The sequence below is a fragment of the Accipiter gentilis genome, chromosome 11, assembly GCF_929443795.1.
Source record: "Accipiter gentilis chromosome 11, bAccGen1.1, whole genome shotgun sequence".
NCBI classification, from domain to species: domain Eukaryota; kingdom Metazoa; phylum Chordata; class Aves; order Accipitriformes; family Accipitridae; genus Astur; species Astur gentilis.
The window spans coordinates 17,856,918-17,880,092 of record NC_064890.1 but is presented as its reverse complement, the minus strand read 5'-3'; the positions used below and the strand labels follow the sequence as shown (position 1 = coordinate 17,880,092).

Here is a 23,175-nt window from a genome sequence, read left to right as displayed (position 1 = left end):
AGAATTAGTTTGCTTTTTATAACTGTCTAAAATCATCCATTATAAAAATTATAATAAAAGCATTTAAAAAAAATATTGAAAAGACCTGTACAAAATGAAAAGACGACTGGCAGAAAACCAGAAATATTACCAAATTATATTCTCCTCATGGCCTACAATTTAGAGATAATGGTCTATTTGAATTTAGCTCACTATATGAGTGAGAAATAGCTTCTTCATACACAAAAGATACAGCCGATACTCCAATACTAAAAAGCCCAAGACGCTGATCCCAAAGCAAAAGAAGAAAATCCTAGAGGAGGGGAGGAGAGTAGGGAGGAAGGAGGGAAGACCAAGTTGTCTCAGGGAATCAAATACAAGTCACAATTCTGTGGCATCCAATGCAAAATGGAGGAAACTATTAGGAAAAACAGCGATCAAAAAAGATCTGCCGTCCTAACTAAAAGTTAAAAATACATCCTGTGTTTCCAGGTGGAACTTGAACTTAATATTCGAAGTGCAACAACCAACAGTGAGAAATATTTGATGAGACACTTCACTTCCAGGTAGCATTCACTAGACTTCCGTAGCCTGTTCTTCTAAATCATAACTGTGCATTCATAACAGGGTTTATGCCTGACACTTTTTAAATTCCCTATCACGTTAAACTTCTTTTTTCTTCCTATTTTTTTTGATTTGCCATAAAAATAGTAAGTTATGGCTATTTAAAAGTTAAAGTGCTTACAGAAGTCAGGAATTTACAAATTATTTTACAGTCAATCTCAACTCTTGCTAAAATCTCTGAACTCCATAATCGCATACAAATATAATCTCCACGGTAAAACATAAAAATATGATTTAAAAGATATATTAAATAATTATTATGCCCAGTGAGCAGTACTTAAGAGTGGATTAAAGTATAATACAGTAATTGCAACCATAAAATCAGATAAAAAATAACTACTGGTGAGCTAAATAAGATGGCTTTGTTAAAATGAAAAAAAGCTTTATGGCACAAATTAATTAAAACAATTATGAAATGCTTACAAGATTTTTAATCACTTCAGCACAAAGCTGACACATAAAGATGGACCAAAAGAGAAGGTCCTTCATAATCACTAATTTTCAACAGCAGCAGTAAGGTCTAAATAAATTCTGATTCAAAATGCTTCTGCATGGTTAAAGAACACCAGTCTTTTCAACCGTTACAATTAGAGCTCTTTTTTCCAGATACTTCAACACAATCCCAGGTCAAAATTATAGGTGTCAGTAAAATGTTTTACAGTATAATTAAACATAATTTTGTACATACAATTAAGTATTCTTTAACCATACTTTTAAAGACATCATTAGCATGATTGAATACATAATGAAGATTGACCAAATGTCACCTAATACCACAGTTTCAACATCAGTTCATTGTACAAACACCCAAGATTCAAATTAAAAACCAAACAAATTAGTTAATCTATACCTATCACAGTATATAGAACACATCACTTGTTCTGTGAGTTCTTATTAAACAACAGTAAGTGTTTAATAAGAAAACATATTAGTCTTGGTTGATACTTTGCCTTCTTCAGATTCACATTTTCCTCAACAAAAAAGCAAAACTATTTTCCTCTGCAGTTTAAAAAGTTCAATCAGCATAGAAACTGAATGTCCTTTATCAAAACTACTCAATAGGTATCTCTAAGTAACTTTTGGGCTTAACTTGTCATATGAAATTAAGTTCTGAGCAGAACCATGAAATGTTTGGTTTTGAAGCATTGGACAGTTCTACGAGAATAGGCACCTTTATCTCTTGGGACAAAACCCTGCTGAATGCCAAACACCAAGGCAACGTTCAGAAGAGTAACTGTAGGAATCCCAAGTGAAGTCTGGACATTTAAAACTTTAGCAGCCCAGAAAGAACACACAGCTGTTAAATCAACGCAGGCACTAGAAAGCAAAATTCCACCAGCACTAATCCTATTCTAATCAAGGAAATTTTATAAACATCTCAAAATAAATAAGAAACCTGAACATCATACATAAGTATTAAGAATTATAACTACCAACCTTTTAGACACATCTACAGCAAATATTTCAAGGATGAGAAGTATACAGAACGGCACAATTAAACAAATTCTCTCACTGTAGATAAACAAAGATACATATGAAAATGAAAATTTTTTAATTGACCAAGTTTCATGAAGAATGTGACCTGCACTGTCCTGGTTTTGGCTGGGATAGTGTTACTTTTCTTCCCAGTAGCTGGTACAGTGTTATGTTTTGGGTTCAGTATGAGAACACAACAGAGATTCATATTTTAAATTTCTGTATACTTAAATAGCAAAAAACATACGCCAAGCATAAATGTAAGGCCATGATGTGAAAGTACTTTATTACAAGTCCTTACTTGTGGCATTATCTGCAGAACTGCAGACAACTGACCAACGAAAACATCTGTAACCCAAGACAGAAATAAGTAAATAAAAGTATGATTAGTGGAGCCAAGATTCATTTGTTCAGAACATTAAAACAAAATGCATTATCTAATTTGCAGTTCATTTGAAGGGAATGAAACAAACACATTTACAATATGGCAGCAATAAAAAAAATAAGACTTATAAACTTATTAATATAACATGATTTTAAAAAGTGAAAGAACATTTTAACTGCACTTATGCATAAGTAACAATATTTTCCCAAACATTACTATTCAGTATTTATTAAAACAGACATTCTTTAAAATAATTCTAATATAACAACTTTAATGCTACACTACCTTTTTATTAAAAAATTTGTAATTTTTTTCAATATTAAAATGGAAATAAATCAGAAATTGTCCCAATTAAATATCATATGTAAGAAAATCTGTAGTAACTCTCCAAAACAGATGGTCAGAAAATGTGTCCACAGTGGACACAGCAGAAATACTGAAATCTTACTGAATTTTTGAAAAATGTAGGTGAATTCTAAATGAACTTCCTTATGGGAAAGTCAAAATGAAGCACTATTTATGTTCTTAGGTATTTTTCCATTACTTCCATTTTCAAAAGAAGGAGGAAAAATATATACAGCAACAGTAAGAGCTTTTTTCTTTTTAAAAAATAATTTTCTGCATTCTTGTTCTTCCATTTCTTGTTACTAAGATTCAAGGGCCAATTCTGCAATAAGATTGGTGATTACTGGTGAAAGAATCTGGAACACTAACAACATGGAATTTATTTAACTATAAGAAAACACAAGCACAGATCAGGCTGTGCAGAACACAGATGCAAATCCCGGGAGTTGTTCTATAAAAGATGTAGAAAAAATCTTCCCAAACTTATGCTCACAGAAGATGCAGAATCTTTATACTAAGTTGAGTCATCAGTGCTGCCTTTATAGTTTATTGTAATGCTAATAAGAAGCCAACATAAATAAAAAATAAATATAACATTATAATGGGCTATTTTATTTTTTTTCTAGAACTGCCTTCTTGCTAATTTAGAGAGAATGCCACGCAATCTTAACATCTTTTATCAATGTTTAATGGAAACCCAAGACTACTTTTATCTACAAATGCTCCGCCTTCTCCAAATGGCCATCTCAAACTCTAACGTAAGTAACAGATGTCTTACAGTAAACTGCAGAAGCTGAAACTCTCCCAAGCATGAAACCAGCCAAATGCTAAACACCTGTAAATTCTGGAAACACAAATCCTGAATTAATTTTGGCATTCCTACACCACATCTCTTTGCTTTCAGGCCTAAAAGAAGCAAAAGTGGAAGACAGCATGCCACATGATTGTGACCTTTTACAAACCAGGAAAAACGGTTCATGATTTAGCGCAGAAAAGCTCTACTAACATTTACAGAAAAAGGAAAAGATAATTTGTTGTAACAGTTTCGTTATATTATTGAACTACCTATTGTTCCTCCCTTTCACTATTTTTGTATAATTCCAAAAAGAATCTGAATGATGATGACAAGGAGATAAATGAGATTGAATAATGTTTTATCTTCAAATTCCATCTCGTCTATAACAACGTTTTATTAAGAAACTCAAAAATTCCGTTAAACACAATTCATCAAAATTATTTTCTGGAGTTCAAGCAGACTGAGATTATGATTAAATTAACAGAGTAGCTTGGCCATTTGAAGTCTACTGCAATGTTCTGCACTGTGCACACAAGGACAGTTACTTTGAGAGGAGTTGTGATCCATAAGGCTGGGTTAATGAAGGTTGCTTGAATCACTAACATAACGCATTAACACTCTCTGAAGGACGAGCATCACTTTTCAAACACTGGTAATCCATTAGTATTAGCAAGCAAGCTATACAAGCTTCATCCAAGCTTACTACATTAAGATTCTCTTCACCATGCAGTTACCCACATCAAAAAAATAATGTGACACAGTAGCAACAGGAATATTATTTTGTTCCACAATAACCTTAACTAGCACTTAGGATATTTACAGTAAATACAGATAGTAAGATTTCTTTTTCAAAAACAATTCATATCAGCTATACATTTCCCTTTAGCTACAGTATTAAAGACCCAGTATAAAAATAAAAATACAAAAGCAAAAAGAAATTAAGAAGAGTAAAGCACAATAACATATAATTTAATCAAACTATGTTGTGATTCCATCAAAAAAACCCAACCAGGTCAGGATTCCTTACCTGAGGCATCCAAAAGTTTATAAAATTACAGCAGTACACATCCACCATTGCCTAACAACTAAAACTTTCTTTAATCTTACACCTACTTTGGTGTACTCTTCTGGCAAAAGAAAGCAACTGAGTGGACAGTCTTCTAGACAAAAAGAAACAGCCCTAAGAATATTGAAAAATGCCTATCTTTTACTATCCAAAACTTTTAACTGGACCGCTGTATTATAAGGATTGTGATCAGCAGTACAAAGTCAAATTGACAGCTAATTTACTAATGGCATCCCTCAGGGGTCAACACCGGGGCCAATACTGTGCAACAGCTTTATTAACAACTAATGATGGCATAGAGTAGACTCTGTGTTTGTGGATGATACCAGATTGGGAGAAGTGGTTGACATGTTGAAAGTCAGGGCTACTATTTGGAGGAACCTTGGCAGGCTGAAGGAATGGCTGATAGGAACCTTCTAAAGTTCAGGAGAGGCAAACGTCCTCTATCTGGGATGGAATAGTCTCATTCAACAGCACTGACCACTGGTTGGAAAGCAGCTCTGCCAAGGACTTGGGGGTCCTGGTAGCCAACAGCTGTACCCACATCAGCAGTGTGTCCTTGCAGAAAAGAAGGCCAATGGTATATTGGGCTTTCTAAGCAAGAGAGAAGACAACAGGTCAGGAAAAGTGATTCCTCCTCTGTTCTCACCACTTGTGAGACCATGTCTGCAGCATTATGTCCAATTCTGGGACACTGGCATACAAGAGCAAGTCTAGTGGAGAGCAACCAAGGTAATTGGGAAGCTGGAGTACTTTACACATGAAAGGAGGGTGGCAGAACTGGGTTTGTTCAGCCTTAAAAAGAAAAGCCTATGAACAGCTGAAACTAGCTAATGGGAGGGTATAGAGAAGATGGAGCCAGATGCTTCTCAGAGGTACGAGATAAAATAGAAGGCAGTGGGCATCAGTTCCATAAACAAAAAATCTGATTAGGTATATTAAAAAAAAATATTAAAAAAATCACAATTATGGTAGTCAACCCCTTGAACAGTCCTACCCAAAGAGGCTGCAGAACCTCTATCCCTGGAGTTATTCAAAACTCAACCGGACAAGACTCTACACAGCCTTATCTAAGTTGGCCCTGTCCCCTTAGATCAAGAAAGATCATGAGAGGAAAGAGCAGAGCTTTGGAAAACTGACTTCCATAGGCTCCATATAACTTAAATAGTGCTACGTTTCCATAATGTCAACTACATCCAAATCTTACTGGTTTCCTTTTAAAATAGCAATGACAACTTTTTAAAATACTTCATAGTTTCTACAATGAAAAAAAGTGTAATGAAATTTCCCTCTCTCTGGAGTGTTATAATTGCCATCATTTTTTTAAGTCGTTTCCTTTAACCTATTTTCTACATATGCTACAGCAGGTATGTCATACAGACAATCTGCAAAATATACCTGCTATAAGATGACCAATTCCTTAAAGCTGGGATTTTGCTTTGCTTTCTCCAACTATACTGCTCAAAACAAGGAAACCATCCTCTACTACTCAACCATATAAAAGACCTAGAGTTAAGATTGATCTAAGATGTTACTTTGTAAGTATTTAGGACAGTATAAAAAAAATCAACATTAACTAGCAAACACTCATGATGTCTGTTAAAAACTATAAAAAAAAATTCTAGCGTAGAAAAGGTATAGTTCAGTACCCATTTTCATTTTTAAAAAATCTTGGCAGTTATCTACAATCACAGACATTGATACAAAATCTGCTATAACATATAGTTCAACATTAAATATACATTGTATTGGTTGCCTCCTTTACTAAATACTATACAATTTAGATCAAAAAACATTGAATAAAATATTGGATCCACATTTAGAACAATAAACAACTACAGTTTTTGATGTGGAACTACTTCAACAATGTCCTATTAAATACAGTCCTATAAAGACCTCACAAAATTATTTTATATCAGATAAATATCAGGAACCTACACTTTACTTTCAGTTACAAAGCCTGGTAAAGGACAGTTTAAGAAAACACACTTACTTGCTACAACTGTCTGTCTTATTTTTTTTAAGTGTGAAGCCTTAAAAATAATGCTTCCCAAACCTAACCATTGAGAAAAGTTATTTAATCCCTAAAGCACTGAATGTACAAATAAGCCTTCAGCATTTCTTTCTTTCTTAGAAACTAAACAATAATATATTGTATTATATTTAAATTTTTATTACACCAAACAATAAGGTTGATTATCAGAATGGTATTTTTCATTTTGAAAACTTGGTTAAAGAATTTGTTTATATAAATGTTCATTGGCCAAGTTCTGGAAGACTATGTATAGGCATTATAATTATACACTTCATTTAGTACATAATCATTTGCTTCTATAAGTAATTCAAATGTAAACTCCAATATTGATATAAGCATAAAATGATATACAAAAAGTCACACTGCAAGCAGTTAGACTATTTCTGAAGTAACAAAACACAGTTTTAAAGATATTTTTAATATAAATGTATCACTACCCTATATACAAAAGTATCCCCTTACATTTTTCACATTCAAACAAAAGTTACATCTACAACAAAAAGTTTTACATACATTTACATTTATAGTGTAATATTACATAAGCATTGTTCTCCTGCCTTTAGTTTTTAATCATTAGAAATACTTTAACATCCTAAAAGGACGCAAAGAGCATTATCAAATATTCAAGATGCAAATATGTGCAGGCCAACCCAAAATATGCTATGGTAAGCACTGGAACAAAAAACCCTCACAGTATGTGTAATGAAAAGATGGAATTAATCTTTCCAAGAAGATTACCAAATACTAAGCTACACAAGAAATATTTTTTCTATCTCATCATTGACAGGCTAGTGTCACAAATATATGCCTGGTTCTGCTTGGCAACATTTTGTTAATACTCTGTTCATTAATTTAACAAACTATCAAGAGAGTATGTTTAGAATGGGCAAGCATTATCTCTTGCATTTCATTTAATTAAACTCTCTTCTAGCAATATGACAGTCAGCATTTCATGAAGGGAATTATTTTAAGGATGAAGGTAGAAAATATTTCAAAGTGCCCTGCTAAAACATGAAAGCACAATCTAAAATTACCCCTGCACACACTGTAATTTATCTATAATATTAAAGATGTTATTTCCAGAGCTCATAATTAAGTGGATTCCACAGAGAAATTATTCAGGCATTCCAGATAGCAAAACGAAGCACAAAGGCACAAAACATAGTACCGAAGGACAACCATAAACAACCACTGTGACTTGCCCGAATTACAACAATCATTGAGCTTAATATGAAATGAATACTGGCTGCCTTTTGTATGTGGTCATTACTCTGCTGCAAAGAAATTGCCAGTGAATTTTGATTATATTGCCTTAATAAAAAGTAATGAAAGTGGCTCATGCTCCAGTGGCTTTCTTTTAAATGATACACGACAGTGATCTTGCAAAGGCCAGTGTGCCACAAATTGATTATGACACCTCATGTGAGGAAGGTGATGTAACCCCACTTTCATACATAACTGCAGTGATGTTCGCTTGACTTCTTGCAAACGTTTTAACGAAACACTTCCAGTGAAACACCAGTTAGAAATTAGCTTAGCTTTTAAGACTTACCATCAATCCGACTAACAAGTTCTTCCAACATTTTCACTTTCTTCTGAATTCCTGGCTGTGCGAATGTGTAGTTATCCTGAAGAAGAGACCATATACAAGTATAAGTTTGGGGGCGGAGGGAGTTTATTTTCCTTCAATTATGTATCTCAATCCATTTATTTTTCTATGTTTTAAGGTGTTTGTGTTTTGTTTTTACATTTCCTGGGTCTAATTCTACCGTTGAGGAGTAAAGCATCACATTGTATAGTCCTACTTCCAGTCCCCATCTCTAACAGTATACCCTATAGCTATTACTGCATCAGTTGCTCTCTACTCACTAATCTAGTGCCCCGGAAGTTACAGCTTTATTGCAGAAGTCCAAGTAGCTTTAAAAGGCTGTCATCTTAAATGCCAAAAGGTGCCATGCTAGAGGGTTTTTTTAAGGTGATTTTTTTTCTCATAAATTTACAATTCTACCACAAATAATGTAGGAAATTGAAAAATTAAACCCTAATCAGTGACAGGATAAGAATTTGATCTTTAGAAGTTCAGAATAACACCTTCCAGCAGCATAAGAAATCAAAAGTCTATTTCAATGGAGTCATGACTGTTCTGAACCCAAGGTTACAGTTAATATCATGAATCAAAACCTAACATGCAAGCTACATAGCTAAAATAGCAGGGTATTTGCATGTATTTTTTTGAATGTATTAACTCTAACTGGATTTTTTATTTTTGGACTGCAGCTCTATAATATATACTAGAGTCTGAAGTAACGAGAAAAAGAAAGGTATCTCCACTTTAACTCCAAAGTGATCAATGTTTTTAAATAAAGACATTATTTAAATACACAGCAATGTTTCTGAATATTTGATTGACAATCCCCTCCACTCAACTCATTTTGTTATAGTTTTATAGAGAGATTCAAGAAAAGAAAACTGCCAATATATATTTTAAAAGAAAGTTGCTATGTAAAGTTGTTTTCATATAACCACTACCTACCCAGAAAACCAGGGTAAAGGATTTTTCGTATCAACTGCTATTATTTTAATAATTCCTTTATGAAAATCAAATGCAGAACTGAGCAACTATGCCAAAAATCATCCTAAAAAAAATTTTCACTGATGTTCTAATATTAATTTTTCTTTACTTGATTTCAAATTTTAACTTGGCCTTAGAGTAAAATGGATGAATATCAGTTCATTTTTATGTATCTTAAGACATTTTTTTAATTAAAAAAAAAGGCCATGTTGACTTTCCTGACTATATTCACATGGGGAGGGTTATTTTGATTTGTTTTATGAAACTGAATTGCAATTTAATCTTCAAATTCTATAAAGCTGCCATAAAGTATGAAACCCAAAAGTTCGCAAGGGAAAATTATGCACTAATAATTCTGTTGATTATAGTACATCAGCCAGCAAGTGGGTTACAGTATCAAAAAGTCTAGTACGTGCTCCAACCACTTGTAACTGACCCCAGTAGTAGCTATTTAAAAAATTATAGCAAAGTTCTCTACTGGCCTAGCAGTAGCACTTTCACAGTATTTCATATTAGAAACCAATGCATAAACTAAAACAGTGTCAATAAGGAAAATTCTCTGAATTTTGGAATTTCCCACAGGAATGACCAACTAAAATAGGCAACCATTTCATCTTGCTGGCCTTGTCTCTCAAATAGAACATGAGCATCCTCAGTTGGGCAATAAAGCATCAAAATAGAAAGAATGGAAAGTCTCACACAGAATTCAAATCTACTATAATCTTACTTCAGGGACAGAGAAACTACCCCATGCACTGTGATAACACCTTTTATACAAGTCTGACACACTCCTGTATTAGTCATGTATCATATCCAGGATACTGCATCTTCAGGAAACAGTATATTCATTTTCATTACAGAACCTACTCTAACAATGAAAACTGTATTCATTTTTTTTTTCAAATGTTTATATACTGTTCTATTTACTTATTTAAAAAAAGTTAACTGGTATTTCTAGAAGTAGTACTGTACTCAAAGTACAGCAATAGGGTACTCAATTATGTCATCTATAACAGATCCTCTGTAAAAGTGTCTTCATGTATTTAACACTGAAAGCCAACACAGAACTAAAACACTACTACTTCAGTCATCAGTCTCTCCCCAGGTGGTGCAACTCCCAACTGGGATCTATGAATCTGAAACTGTTTTCTTTCTCAAAGCATTATTTACTTTGTATACACCTGGAAATGCAACCCAAAACTGCCATCTTGGATTTGAAGACAGGTATGTTTGCTCTCCACTACATTTTATCTTTTGACTATTCATTTATTTTTCTTTTCATTATTTCAGCTGCAAATGAACACAGCTGGGGAGTCACTCTTCTATTTGTGCTGACTCATCTAACTGGAAAGATCTTTATTGGCTCCCCCAGTTCTCTCTTCTAATTAAACAACACTACATATTCCCTCCTATGGCACTTGTAATTGACTTTCTGGAGTTTGCAAAACTGTGAGAAGGACTTTGTAAACATCAAAACTACTCTGTTATCTACAATTCTTGCTCCCTTTGTGCTTACATGTAGAAGAAAAAGCTAGTAACACAGTTAAAGAAAAAAATGTGAGAAACTCATGAAATTAATGAATTATTGCTCGGGACAATATAGAAGTACAGTGGTTAAGATTTTAAATTCCTCTACCATACAATTTAATTGGCAACACCAGCTTCAAAATTTGAATCAACTTTACTCCCAACTCTTCTACCTCCTCCCTGCCAAGAGGCACAGGGGGGTGAGGAATGGGGGTTGTGGTCGGTTCATAACACTTCATCTCTGCCACTCCCCGTGGACGGTATGTCCTGTCAGAAAGCCTGCTCTTGCGCAGGCTCCTCTCCACAGGCTGCAGCTTTCATTAAGGGATCTCTACCTACTTTGGTGTGGGGTCCCTCCATGGGTTGCAGGGTCAGTATCTGCTCCACCGTGGACCTCCATGGGCTGTGGGGGGACAGCCTGCCTCACCATGGTCTTCACCACAGGCTACAAAGAAATCTCTGCTCCTGGAGCACCTCCTCCCCCTCCTTCTTCTTTGACTTTGGTATCTGCAGGGTTGTTTCTCTCACTCCTCTCTCACAGCTGCTGTGCACTGCTTTCTACCCTTTCTTAAATATGTTACCACAGAGGCACCACCAGCATCACCAATGGGCTCGGCTTGGGCTAGCAACCGGTCCATCTTGGAGCTGGCTGGGCCTGGCTGTCTGACATGGGGCTTCTTCTCACAGAAGACACCCCTGCAGCTCCTCTGCTACCAAAACTTTGCCACGTAAACCCAATACAAGTTCTCTACTAACTTTTGAAGAAAGAAGCATTTCAGTATTCAACTCCCCTAACTATTCCTACTCACAGCTGTCGGTTCTCACAAGAACATTTCATTACTTATCCTGCAAATTTTTGTTATAGTTCCTAATTTATTCCTTGTGTAACTTTGAGCGTTGATACTAAGCAAAAGACAAACTCTGAAAAAGTCATAAGTAACCGAGATCAGGATTGCCTTGCCTCAACAGATCTTCAGCAAACAGTTAACATAAAATGCCTTATATTTCTAACCGCTGTTGGTGACACTTTTTAGTAAGTATTCACATATGAAAAAGTATGCATGAATACACAACAGAATCCATGATAAGCATAAAAAATTCATGCATTGGCGTGCAATATCTAAATTGACGTTCTGCTCAGCTTCCAACATACTTTCAGTGAACTACGCTAACCCACTTCACAGCTGAGTGGTTAGAAAATCTAGTTCAGACTCTGACACATAATTAGTTTCACCTTACAATACAAAGGTTAAGACTCTGTAAGGTCACAAGGGCTTAAAACTTGCTTCAGTCTCAAATTTTTGTGTTAGTAATCTGTACTTATTCTGTAGAGGCTAGTATAACCACCTCACTGCCCTGCAACTACAACTAGGTCTGGCAGGACTTCTCAAAAAATAATCATTATAATTTAAAATAAAGTATTTCAATTATAGCCTTCACTAAACATGACAAAACATTAGGTAATGTCCTGGGTTTGGCTTAAATAGTTGTCTTCTTAGTAGCTGGTATAGTCCTGGGTTTTGGATTTAGGATGAGAATGATGTTGATAACACACTGATGTTTTAGTTGTTGCTAAGCAGTTTTTGTACTAAGTCAAGGACTTCTCAGCTTCTCATACTGCCCTGCCAGCGGAGGCTGGGAGTGCACAAGAAGCTGGGAGGAGGCACAGCTGGGACAGCCGACCCAAATGAGCCAAAGGTGTATTACATACCATATGATGTCATGCCCAGTATCTAAACTGGGTGGAGCTGGCCAGGGGGGCACCACGGCTCAGGGATTGGCTGGGCATTGTCAGAGGGTGGTGAGTAACTGTGTTGTGCGTCACTTGTTTTATACATTCTAATATTATTATTATTGTTTTCCCTTCCTTTTCTGTCCTATTAAACTGTCTTTATCTCAGCCCACGAGTTTTACTTTTTTTCCTGCTTCTCTCCCCCATCCCACTGCGGGGGCGGGGAGTGAGTGGCTGCGTGGTGCTTAGCTGCCAGCTGGGGTTAAACCACAACAGGTAATTCCTTACATTTTCAATATCTTGGAAAGGTGTTTACCTTGAAAAGTAAGTCCTAAAGTAACCTTTTCTGTGGATACACTGAGAAAGTGATATTGAGTGAACTATGGATGGCCCTACTTGCATTCTTAATATCCTCCAAATGGTGCAGTATCTACACCATACCCCTCTAGCATTTTTTATTCATCTACCAGGAATAAAATACCAAAGTAGATTCTACTATTTTCAACCATGTATATCAATGAAATTCTTATTAGTCACTCTGATGCATATTCTAACAAATATACTCCATTTCCAATCACCATAGGCAGCCACAGTACTGACAGCTATCTGTTCGAAATACTACTAACTTATGATTGAGTGCTAAAAAAAACACAGATGCTTTTTAAGTGCATGTTAAATGTACTTCCGAAGCAACTGTTCAGTAAGTTCAACATACCTCCATTATTTTAATTTTAAATCTCTTCCAAAATACTACAGATACTTCATAACAATGAGTCCGTAATAAATCTGAAAATCTTTCTTTCCAACTTCTTGAATTATTTCAATTACATGGGAAAAAAGGAATGTAAACAGCATTTGTGAATGCCATCTGGTATATAAGTACAAAGGCAGCTGCAAGCATGCAGAGAAGGAATCAAATACTTACTACTAGATATAAATATATTAACGTATGTATGTTAATAATTATATATAATAAATTTATAAGTAATGTATGTACATATATCCTTCTCTGTGTATATATAAACAGATATATTTACACTTTATATACTTCCACAGAAATGAAAACACTATATTACTTTTTCTACTCATTCCTTAGGAAATATTTTCAAGTTTCAAAATGCAACTTTTCTTATCTACACATTAGAAATTTTAATATTTTAGATCATTTGCCCTTCTGCACTGATTTATATTATTTAAAAATATATAGAAGGAATTTCAGAGTATTAAAAATTGTTTCCCAGGGTCAGAAAATGAAACAAATTTGCAACTCTCTAAGCTAAGAACCTTGGGGAAACAACGGCCTCTGAATGATACTGCACTATGTAATATATTGCCCATATGACCTTTACTACAGTTATCATTATCAGGAATTTTTCTATTTTGAAAATTCAGGCTTTGCAGGCTAAACAAAAAGTCACCCATCTTTTTCTATAAATAGGTGCTGACGGGATAATTTTAAAAGAAGAAGAAAGCCGAAGAGGAAAGGAAAACAACCATTTATGTCATCACAGAAAGAGGAATAGGGCCAGCCAAATTGAAAAGAAAAAACATCGTCAATAATTTGACTAGAATGACTGCAGCCAAGCACAACTATAGGCACAGTACTTCTCATTCTTTTCAGGTCACACAAGCTGTTCACCAACAACGTACTGTTGAAAATATCAGAACCACTTACAGAAGCAAATGGAAAGTTTTGACACAAAATGTTCATGTGTTGTTTGCTTGCTTTTAATAAGGTTTTATCAATCAGATCAGAGCTCTTAAATATAAAGAATACATTAAGCAATCTGTATACAGCATACCTAGATGTCTGTTTTCTCTACTGATGTATATTTAAGAATTCCTATACATCAATTTAGGTATGTTCAAGTATATTATCACATGAGCAAAAGACAACTGAAAGAATAAAAGCTTTCTGAAGGTGTATATTTATCTCATTATCTCAGAAAGCGATCTTCTCAATTTTATTTTTAGAACTCATTTAAGTACTTCATTCACACATTTGCGAATCCTCTAAGCAAACTCCAATTAAAAAATCTTGGTTCACCTTGCTCTCAGGTTACACAAAAAGGTGGGGGCAGGTGGGAGGGAAGCATGACACTTACATGATGATAGCCAACGCATATATCAACACTATCAATGGTAGGCACAGTTTACCCAAAATGTTTCCTGAAACTGGAGATTATAATGTAAATTCAATCTCAAATACAGTTTAGGAGAGAGAGAGAGAACGCATGCACAAGAACAAATGCACAAGTGTGCTGGGAGTATGCTGTTTGCACATATTCCATAGAATGTTCCATAATTACTCCAAGATACTTCCTTTAAAAGAAATGATCCTTCAGCCTTTGTAATTATTAAGCCTGACTTTTGAAACGTAAAATGTCCTAAGCAGTAGGAAAGAGATTTACAAATGTTGCAGCCCAAAATTTTCTACATGGAAAACAGTATCATATTTATTTCTACATAACAGGATGGAAAAAGCAACATCTTAAGAACTAGGTACTGATTCTCATATGATTATGGTATCCATAGTGTCAGAATCAAAGACCCAATCTTCTAATGGGCTATGTAATCAAACCTCAGTTTTATACAAGTGGATGTATTCTAAATTACAGCAACTGTTAAAGTAACAATAAAAGAAGTGCTCAGGGTATATTTTTGGATTATGGCGTAGGCCGGACAACAGTTCATATCCAGGTAAAAGCTAGAAATCATAAATATGGACACTTAGGATCCCAAAAGCTGATGCTGTAAATCTTAGGTAGAAGATAAAAATATTTTTATACTGAGGTATACTGATGGCACAGTATATTTAATCTAAAACACAGAAAACAATGCCTTTAATATAAGTATACAGAGCCAATTACAAATAGATTTGTTCTCTTCCTGAAAATTTTACTCTCGGTGACAGGCTAGAAAACTGCATTATTGGATTCCAAAGATACACAGGCTCCTTAAGAGCTTCTGAAGACACCTGTCCTGAAAAACAACTATAGCCCTCAAGACAAATCCTACTGATGCCCTCAATTTTCCGATACCTGAAATCCCAACAAAGGCTTGTTGTTACCAACTTAAAATTGGCTACTGGACCAAACAAAAGAACCACCTTGTTTTTTCCTTTTAAGAGCAGTCAGCAGCAAAGGACCACAGGGGACAATAGAAGTAAAATAAGCCTGCAGTGAATGCTTCCAGCATTCTTTCAGTTTCCAGTTTGCAGCACTGAGACTTCCCTAACTCAAGGTGGTATCTTGGTAATTAAAGTTGTTTAAAGAATTTTCTTCAACCAAACTTCAAACTATTCAGGTGCTAAACCCATGTAAAATGCTTTTCATCCTTTGTCAAGCAGCCCTGCAGCTTAGTTACTCAACCACTCCTTTTTAAGCCTATCACTCAGCAGTATTAAGAGATATTACCTAGGTCTTGCATCAGAAGAGAGGGAAAGCAACTACTCCCTATTCACATTCTTCACGCAGCTCATCATTCTAAAGACTTCTATTACATTCCTCCACTTAGCTAAGTCATCCAAGCTGAAGAACATAATCCATCACCCAGAAACTGTTCCATAGCTTTGATCACACTTTTCTTGCTCCATTATTATTTTTTTAACTTTCAATCCATCATTTCAAAATGGGATGGACAGAAGGGATTAGAACAGCATACTGAGCACAAGCTCATTTTAGGTTTTAAAAGTAGCAAAGTGATGTTTTCTCCTTCGAAGACTGCTTATATAAACACTTCTCCTCCCCATGTGGTAACAGGCAATGCTTCTACCATGGATGCTTAGCTTCTTTATGAACTTCTGGTAAAGGACTTGATCAAAATGCATTTTGGAAACACAATTAAACCATACAGTTGTTCATAGGCTCACTGATGCCTTCCAAAAGCTGCCAGATTTTTGCTGCTTTACAGGAGTTATAGAAAATACTGAATAATATGGGGTTTATCCTTTAACCATTAATTCTGTTTATTTTTACACTTTCTACAAATCTTTCTGATGCACGTCTAATTGTCTGTGCTTTCCTGAATCCCCTTGAAATCATTTTCAAAATCTGATGTCATACCCACCCTATTCCATACCTCTCATACCAAAACAGTTTTCAGCATTGATCTTCTTGTTTACCCATTACCAGAGACCCTCACAGGAGGTAATTACAGATATATTTGACACTGAGCAGAGCTAGCCATTGCCTCTGAAATTCTTACGAGGCATCCTGATGCACAGTATCCTAATGATGCATTCAATCTTCTCAAACTGATAGGGAGGATTATAAGTCCTCCAGCGACCAAGCAAGACCCTAGAAATTTCAGGAGACTCCCAAAAGATCTCTCATGGACAGGCGCTAGTCCGAACTCAGCAATTTTCATATAAAGCATATTGTTGTGGCATGCTCGTACTATACAGTTCAGTGATATCACAAACAATAGATTTAATTGCAATTCTTCTATATCAATGTACTATTTATACTTTCCAAAGTAGACACTTATCCTATATGACTCAGGCTCATTGTTAATGACAGTCTCAGTGTAGCCGAGTTTGAAGGATGATTTATTCCAAAAATATAAAATGCCGACATTTTTAGTCTCAGGTTTTGGTACATCAAGAGTTTCAGGATCTACTTTGAAACAATCTGTCTGAGGCCAGATCATCAACAACCATGATACAGTCCTTAGCTGCTCAGACTAAACCTACTCAAGAGCCATACAGGAAGAGCATAGCAGACATGCTTTTTTTTTTTTTTTTACATTTTAACTACTTGAAGTTTTGAACAGAAAATAACAGACATGATTTAATTACTGTCATATCAAAAGAACAGGACTAACATAGCAACTGTGTTAATTACATTCCATCAGCTCGTAGTTAACAACTCTACTGCCTGAGTTTGTTTATTAACTTCCTAGCATTGTTCAATAAAATGTACGTTTTTTTTTTCCTTCAGGTACTAATAAAGTCTTCAAAGAACTCTATGAAGAGAAGCTTCAAACAATGCTTTGGAGATCTGAAGGTCCTTTGGAAAAGGAAAAGTCACACAGAATGACAGAATACTGCATGTGTTTTGCCCTCAAAAAAGTCTGCCCTTAATGATATTCATTCTTAACAGTAATTTATATGTATTCTGTGTAAGAACATTATTTTGAATTGAGAAAGGTAAAACCTACTTACAGAAAAATTTCTAGATGCTTGTTCTACTTTTAATCATCTTTTCTTTCACTCTAAGTTTAAAACACCATAGAACAGTATTTCCTCCAACAGATTATGTAAGAAAAATAGAAGCAGACATCTGAACATGAATATAGAAAGGATTCTGGATAGAAGCACCTGTTGTAACCATGCTTATGTTTCAGAAGATTTGAATCTCATATATGACATGCAGATGGAGTAACAGAAAAATAATGTTTAGGGGTATCATTTGATAAGTGATTACTAAAAATGTTGAAGTTGTCCATTTCTCATTAGAAGAAAAGCCATTCCAGAATCCTGAACAAGCACACATTCCCACCCTAATTGCAGAACCTACTTCTCAGTAAATGTCATGTTTATGACTTTCCAATTAATATCTAAATTTGAGAAACTGGATATTTGGATTTAACATTATTCATAATTTAGAAACAGCTTTATGGAAGCCACTGATAATGAAAAGAATAACAGTAATCCCAAACTATTGTTTATTCATCAGAATAGAAGCCTCCAACCAATAACAAACTCACTTTCAGCAAAATGGAGCAATCTGTTTGCAATCATCAGCAGTCTTCCCTATAATTATACTTATTATCGTTCATGAAGTTTTACAGCACAAATCGCACTTCAATTCTAAAATAAAAAGCTGTTACTTTTATAAGTGTTTTAAAACACAATTCTGACCAAGCAATCCATTGTTTTTCTTTAGAATAGTCATAGCTTCAAGAAAAAAACCCACCATGTTTTGTCATTCTCAGGATCCAACTTGGACAGGACACTAGCATTAAATGAAAAATCTGGATTTCTGAAAATCACTGAACAGTTACTACCATATAAAAGTTCTATCTCACAGATGGAGTTACAGCGCTAGCAGCTGCAGGAATAGACACAGAACATGAATATGCAGCTCAAATGTTAAAAGAACTACATACAGAAATAACTACTCGAGTATTTCTGAGAATTCTTGACAGGACTTCCACATTTCTAAAACATACATTTCTGACTGGCATTAGGATCTGTTTATACAGAAATTGGAGCACAACTGCAGTACTGTCTTTCAGTATCAACTATATAACGTTAGGGGAGACTCTGAAGACTGCTTGGGAGACAGTTATGTCATATATCACATCTTCCCTGAAGGTACCGCATTTGTGGTGCTATGTTCAGCTGAGGAAGGTGGGAGGAAAGACTATAGGAAAGACTACTTTCTCCATTTAGCTAAGTCTACCAGAAGCGCTGGGCTGATGCATATCCAGAAACCCCAGACAAGCTATCACTGCATTTGCACAGGTAGTCCCTGCGGTACCTGTGATACAGAAACTTGACCCATGCCTGAAAACACATATGCAATAGACACATGGTTCACATGACAAGAGACAGGTAACAGACAGATGCAGACACTTACAGCACATATTCCTTGCATCTGTCTATCTTGGCTAACAAACCCATATTCTCAGACAACAGATCTGCAATTTATCATAACCCTAAACTAGCTACCCAAATGAACTGCAGACATAATCAAGAAACTTGTCTTGCAGTTTAATGAAAAGGTACAAAGAAAGCCATCTTCAACCTACTTTTGCCTTAAAAATAAACCTTTGGAAGGTCCTGTGAAGAATTTTCAGAAGAGCTAGCGTCAGTTATTTCTGCACATACTTCTCAACATTTGAGCTGCATATTGATGCTATTGATCTGTTCCCGCAGACCTCTGAAAGCCTTTCCAAGCAGCATTCCATCCACCCATAATTCAGACTTGAGGCACACATTAGCAACAACTTTCCAGAACTCAGGAGCAAGAAAGAACTTTGCAGGATTCCCTTTGCAGATCATAAGTCTTGCTATTTAATCAGCCATAGAAATAGCTAATATATACCTCAGTATACTCCAGTCCCCAGAAATAAATTATCTCCCTTTTATTCGAAAAATTCCCAGGCCCTGATAAATAATGATATTTTATTGCTATTTTTAATACATCTGGTTAGGTCATTATGTAATGCATATATTTCCCCTTTGGTTACTTTATTACCATTATACTTGAGCTTAAAATGAAGAACTATACTCTATTTTATGTATGAGCATTACATTTTCAGGTGGCACAGATCAGCGTGAACTTTTTACTTGAACATTTCCTGTTTTGAGGAAAGTGTTATAAAAGATGATTTAGTAACAAAAAAAGCTAATTATGATGGATATATGGGAATGTCTACTTAATTAAGTAGAAAAATACCTGCGGGATAAGTTCTAGTTTTCCCATATGCACAGCCATTATCCTACAGGTGAAAAAGCAAAAAATACTCATGCGTCACCTACAATTTAGAATTGTTCTAAAGTCAACCAGCTTTATCATGAGCATGGTGGATTGGCATCTGAAATGCTTTATCTTTTGATTGTTCAACTTGAAATGAGAGAAAAAATAGTTTTGGAAATTGACCAGCTATAAAGAAAACCTAGGAATACATGATTCTTATTCACAATAGGAATGCACCAAAATACTGTAATATAGATAAAAAACCCAAGAAATTTCCAACTAATGCACTGAAAATAATCAAGAACGGTGGTCTTATTTAGCTATATTTTGCACATGGCCACACACCCTCTCAGAAACAAATTTTTGTAAATCAGCATTATTGCATCTTGCAAGAATACAGGCTGGAGACAAACTGGCTAGGAAGGAGTTCTGTGGAAAAGGACCTGGAAGTCTCAACAGACAGCAAGCTCAGTCTGAGCCAGTGGTATGCCCTGGCAGCAAAGGGAGCCAGCAGCCTCCTGGCTCAGTAAATTAAGGGAAGTGATTATCCCCACTCAGCACTCATTGTGGAATCACTGAGGTTGGCAGGGACCTCTGGACACCATCTAAGCCCAACCCCTGCCCAAAGTAGGGCCACCTGGAGCAAGCTGCTCAAGGCCATGTGCAGTCAGGTTTTGAACTCCTAAGACCAAGGCTCTACAACCTCTCTGACCAAACGGTTCCAGAGTTCAGTCACCTTTACTGTAATGATTAAAAATAATTTTTTGTATTTCAAGACCACATCTAGAATACCACATCCAGTTTTTGGGACCCTAACACAAGATAAACATGAATAAACTGGAGTAAGGGCAAAAGGTCACCAAGACGCTCAGAAGTACAGAGCACATGCTCTGTGAGAGGCTGAGGGAACTGGGTTTGTTCAGCCTGAAGAAAAGGCAGCTTCAGAGGCGCCCAATAGCAGCCTGCTAAAACATATAAGGAAGACAGAGTGCTGCTTTTAATAGTGGTGCATAGTGGGAGGATACAAGATAAGCAGCATAAACAAACAAGAAGCATTCCTTCTGGCTATAGATAAAAACTTTTTCAACATGAGGACAATAAAGCATTGGATCAAGTTAACCCCCTGAGATTGTGCAGTCTCCATCCTTGGAGGTTTCAAGACCCAACTGGACAAAGCCCTGAGCAAGTTAATCTGACCTTAGAACTGACCCTACTTTGAGCAGGAGGTTGGACTAGATGACCTGTAGAGGCCCCCTCCTACCAGAATTATCCTATGTTCTTATGATTTTAGAAGTTCTCATTTGTTCTCCTGAAATAAATATGAAAAATCACAGTGATGTACAGTTTCTGGAACAAAAGCTAAAAAAAAAATTTGCAGCACATAGTCATGAAGCACTGTAAAGGAAAACTATTACAGCATATCATCATCCAAAATTGACTGCTGTAAGACAGTACGTGCAGCTATAGATTACAAGATTAACTGACATCTTGGAAAAAGACAAAATTATATTAAAAAAATCTCCTAGATTTCTATTTAAATCAATTTTTAAAAAATTTAAATCAAATTATGATGACCCATATGTGCAGCCACTTAGGAGCTTATAACTAGAGAGAACAAACCGAGAAAGAAGATGCAAAGTAATCTGAGAACACAAGATAGATTAAACTACTGTACAATATCAAATATTAACTACTGGAAGAGTTCTGGAAAACTCTCTAACTGAAGCCAATGACATACTTGCATAGAAACTCCCAGATCACCAAAAACCAGCACAAGTGAAGCTGCTAAAACAACAGATTATTTGACTAAGTTTTTTTATTTCTCCTCTAGGCTAAGAACTGTAAGCATATCAGGAAGTGATTGTCATGCTGCTCAATGCCAACACTGTCTTTTATTCCATAGGTCCCTGTGGTTCAAAGATGTGCTGTTATATTAAAAATACACAGAGTCACATTAGCTAAAGAAGAGGAGGATAAGATGACTGAGGAAAGGAGAAATGACACATACTAGGTATAGCAAAACTCAACCAAGAAATACATATTTCTTAGTAACACCTTTGACAATTCTGGAATCAAGAAAATGAGACTGTTGGGATGGGTTGGAAAAATAAATTAGTTTTCTGTTAAGAATAATAAAGGGATACAAATACAATCATTCTTCCATTACACTTACACATTGGAAAGACAAACACACACACACACACGAAAAATGTATCTAGCTTGTATTAGTAAAAAAATTTCACAACAGGACCCAAACTGTTATCAAAGTACACTCTTTAAACTTACCCAATACTGGTAAGCCAACAGCAAATGGAAGCCAATATCGATAAATAAACTAACAGAAATATTCTGCAGAGATTTTTAGATTGAAGTTATCACCACATGTCACATATTACTCTTCTCTAAAATTCTTGTATGGTTTATTCAGACATCTCTGACAAAGTATCAGTAGTCATACATTAAGTCTCTCATGACATACTTTCAAAGGAAAAAGGAAATGTAATAGCACTAATCTTGTTTGGGATTCTCCTCTGGTTTTGTGTTTTTATGTTGTCTAGTTTTGTGGCTTTATCGGCTATAAGCAGTTTTTCCTGGCTGGCTGTAGAGATGTTCCATTATCTATAGTAGATCACATGGAAAATACTAAGGGACTAGTAAGAAGTAATTTAATGATTATTTCCAAGAAACAATCAGCAGCAACTGTTTTGACAAGGAGAGAATTAAGCAGATCATCTAGACTATTGCATATTGGAAATCAGCTTGGTAAATTGAGAATCTGCAGCCATTAAAGTAAATCTAGGTCTCGGCTGTCATGATCCTGCCTTGGCCCTACTGTGTAGTTCTACTCATTTCTTTGCTACAGTACCTATTCAAGGTGTTCACTCCTTAAACCAACCAGTGTTTTTTTTGTTTTGTTGTGTTGTCAGGTGGTTCAGCTCTGTGAATCAGCTTACAACAGGTAGCAGTCAGCGAGGCATAGACAGGAATGAATGTTCAGGTGCAGGCAGGAGCACAGGATTATTACAATTTGATGTAAATCAGCTTACGCAATTTGGGACATAATTTGATCTTAAGTTTAACAATTCCAGGTCCTACTTTACCCATCCCCATCTAGTTCTTGCCCTCTGCCAGTGAATCTGGTGATTGTGCATCCAAAATGCAAGTCAGTTAGAACCATAGAATCATGCAATGGTTTGGGTTGGAAGGAACC

General features: G+C 35.5%; 1 protein-coding gene across 5 annotated transcripts in view; it reads right to left on the bottom strand.

Annotated features, from left to right (window-relative positions):
* Positions 1 to 23,175, bottom strand: part of TBC1D22A (TBC1 domain family member 22A) — a 189,686-nt gene that overhangs the window by 91,824 nt on the left and 74,687 nt on the right. For all 5 annotated transcript variants that reach the window (XM_049813947.1, XM_049813948.1, XM_049813951.1 and 2 more), the window contains exon 10: positions 8,259 to 8,334. In XM_049813947.1, the coding sequence (XP_049669904.1) occupies positions 8,259 to 8,334 (76 nt within the window). The remainder of the gene's footprint in view (positions 1 to 8,258; positions 8,335 to 23,175) is intronic.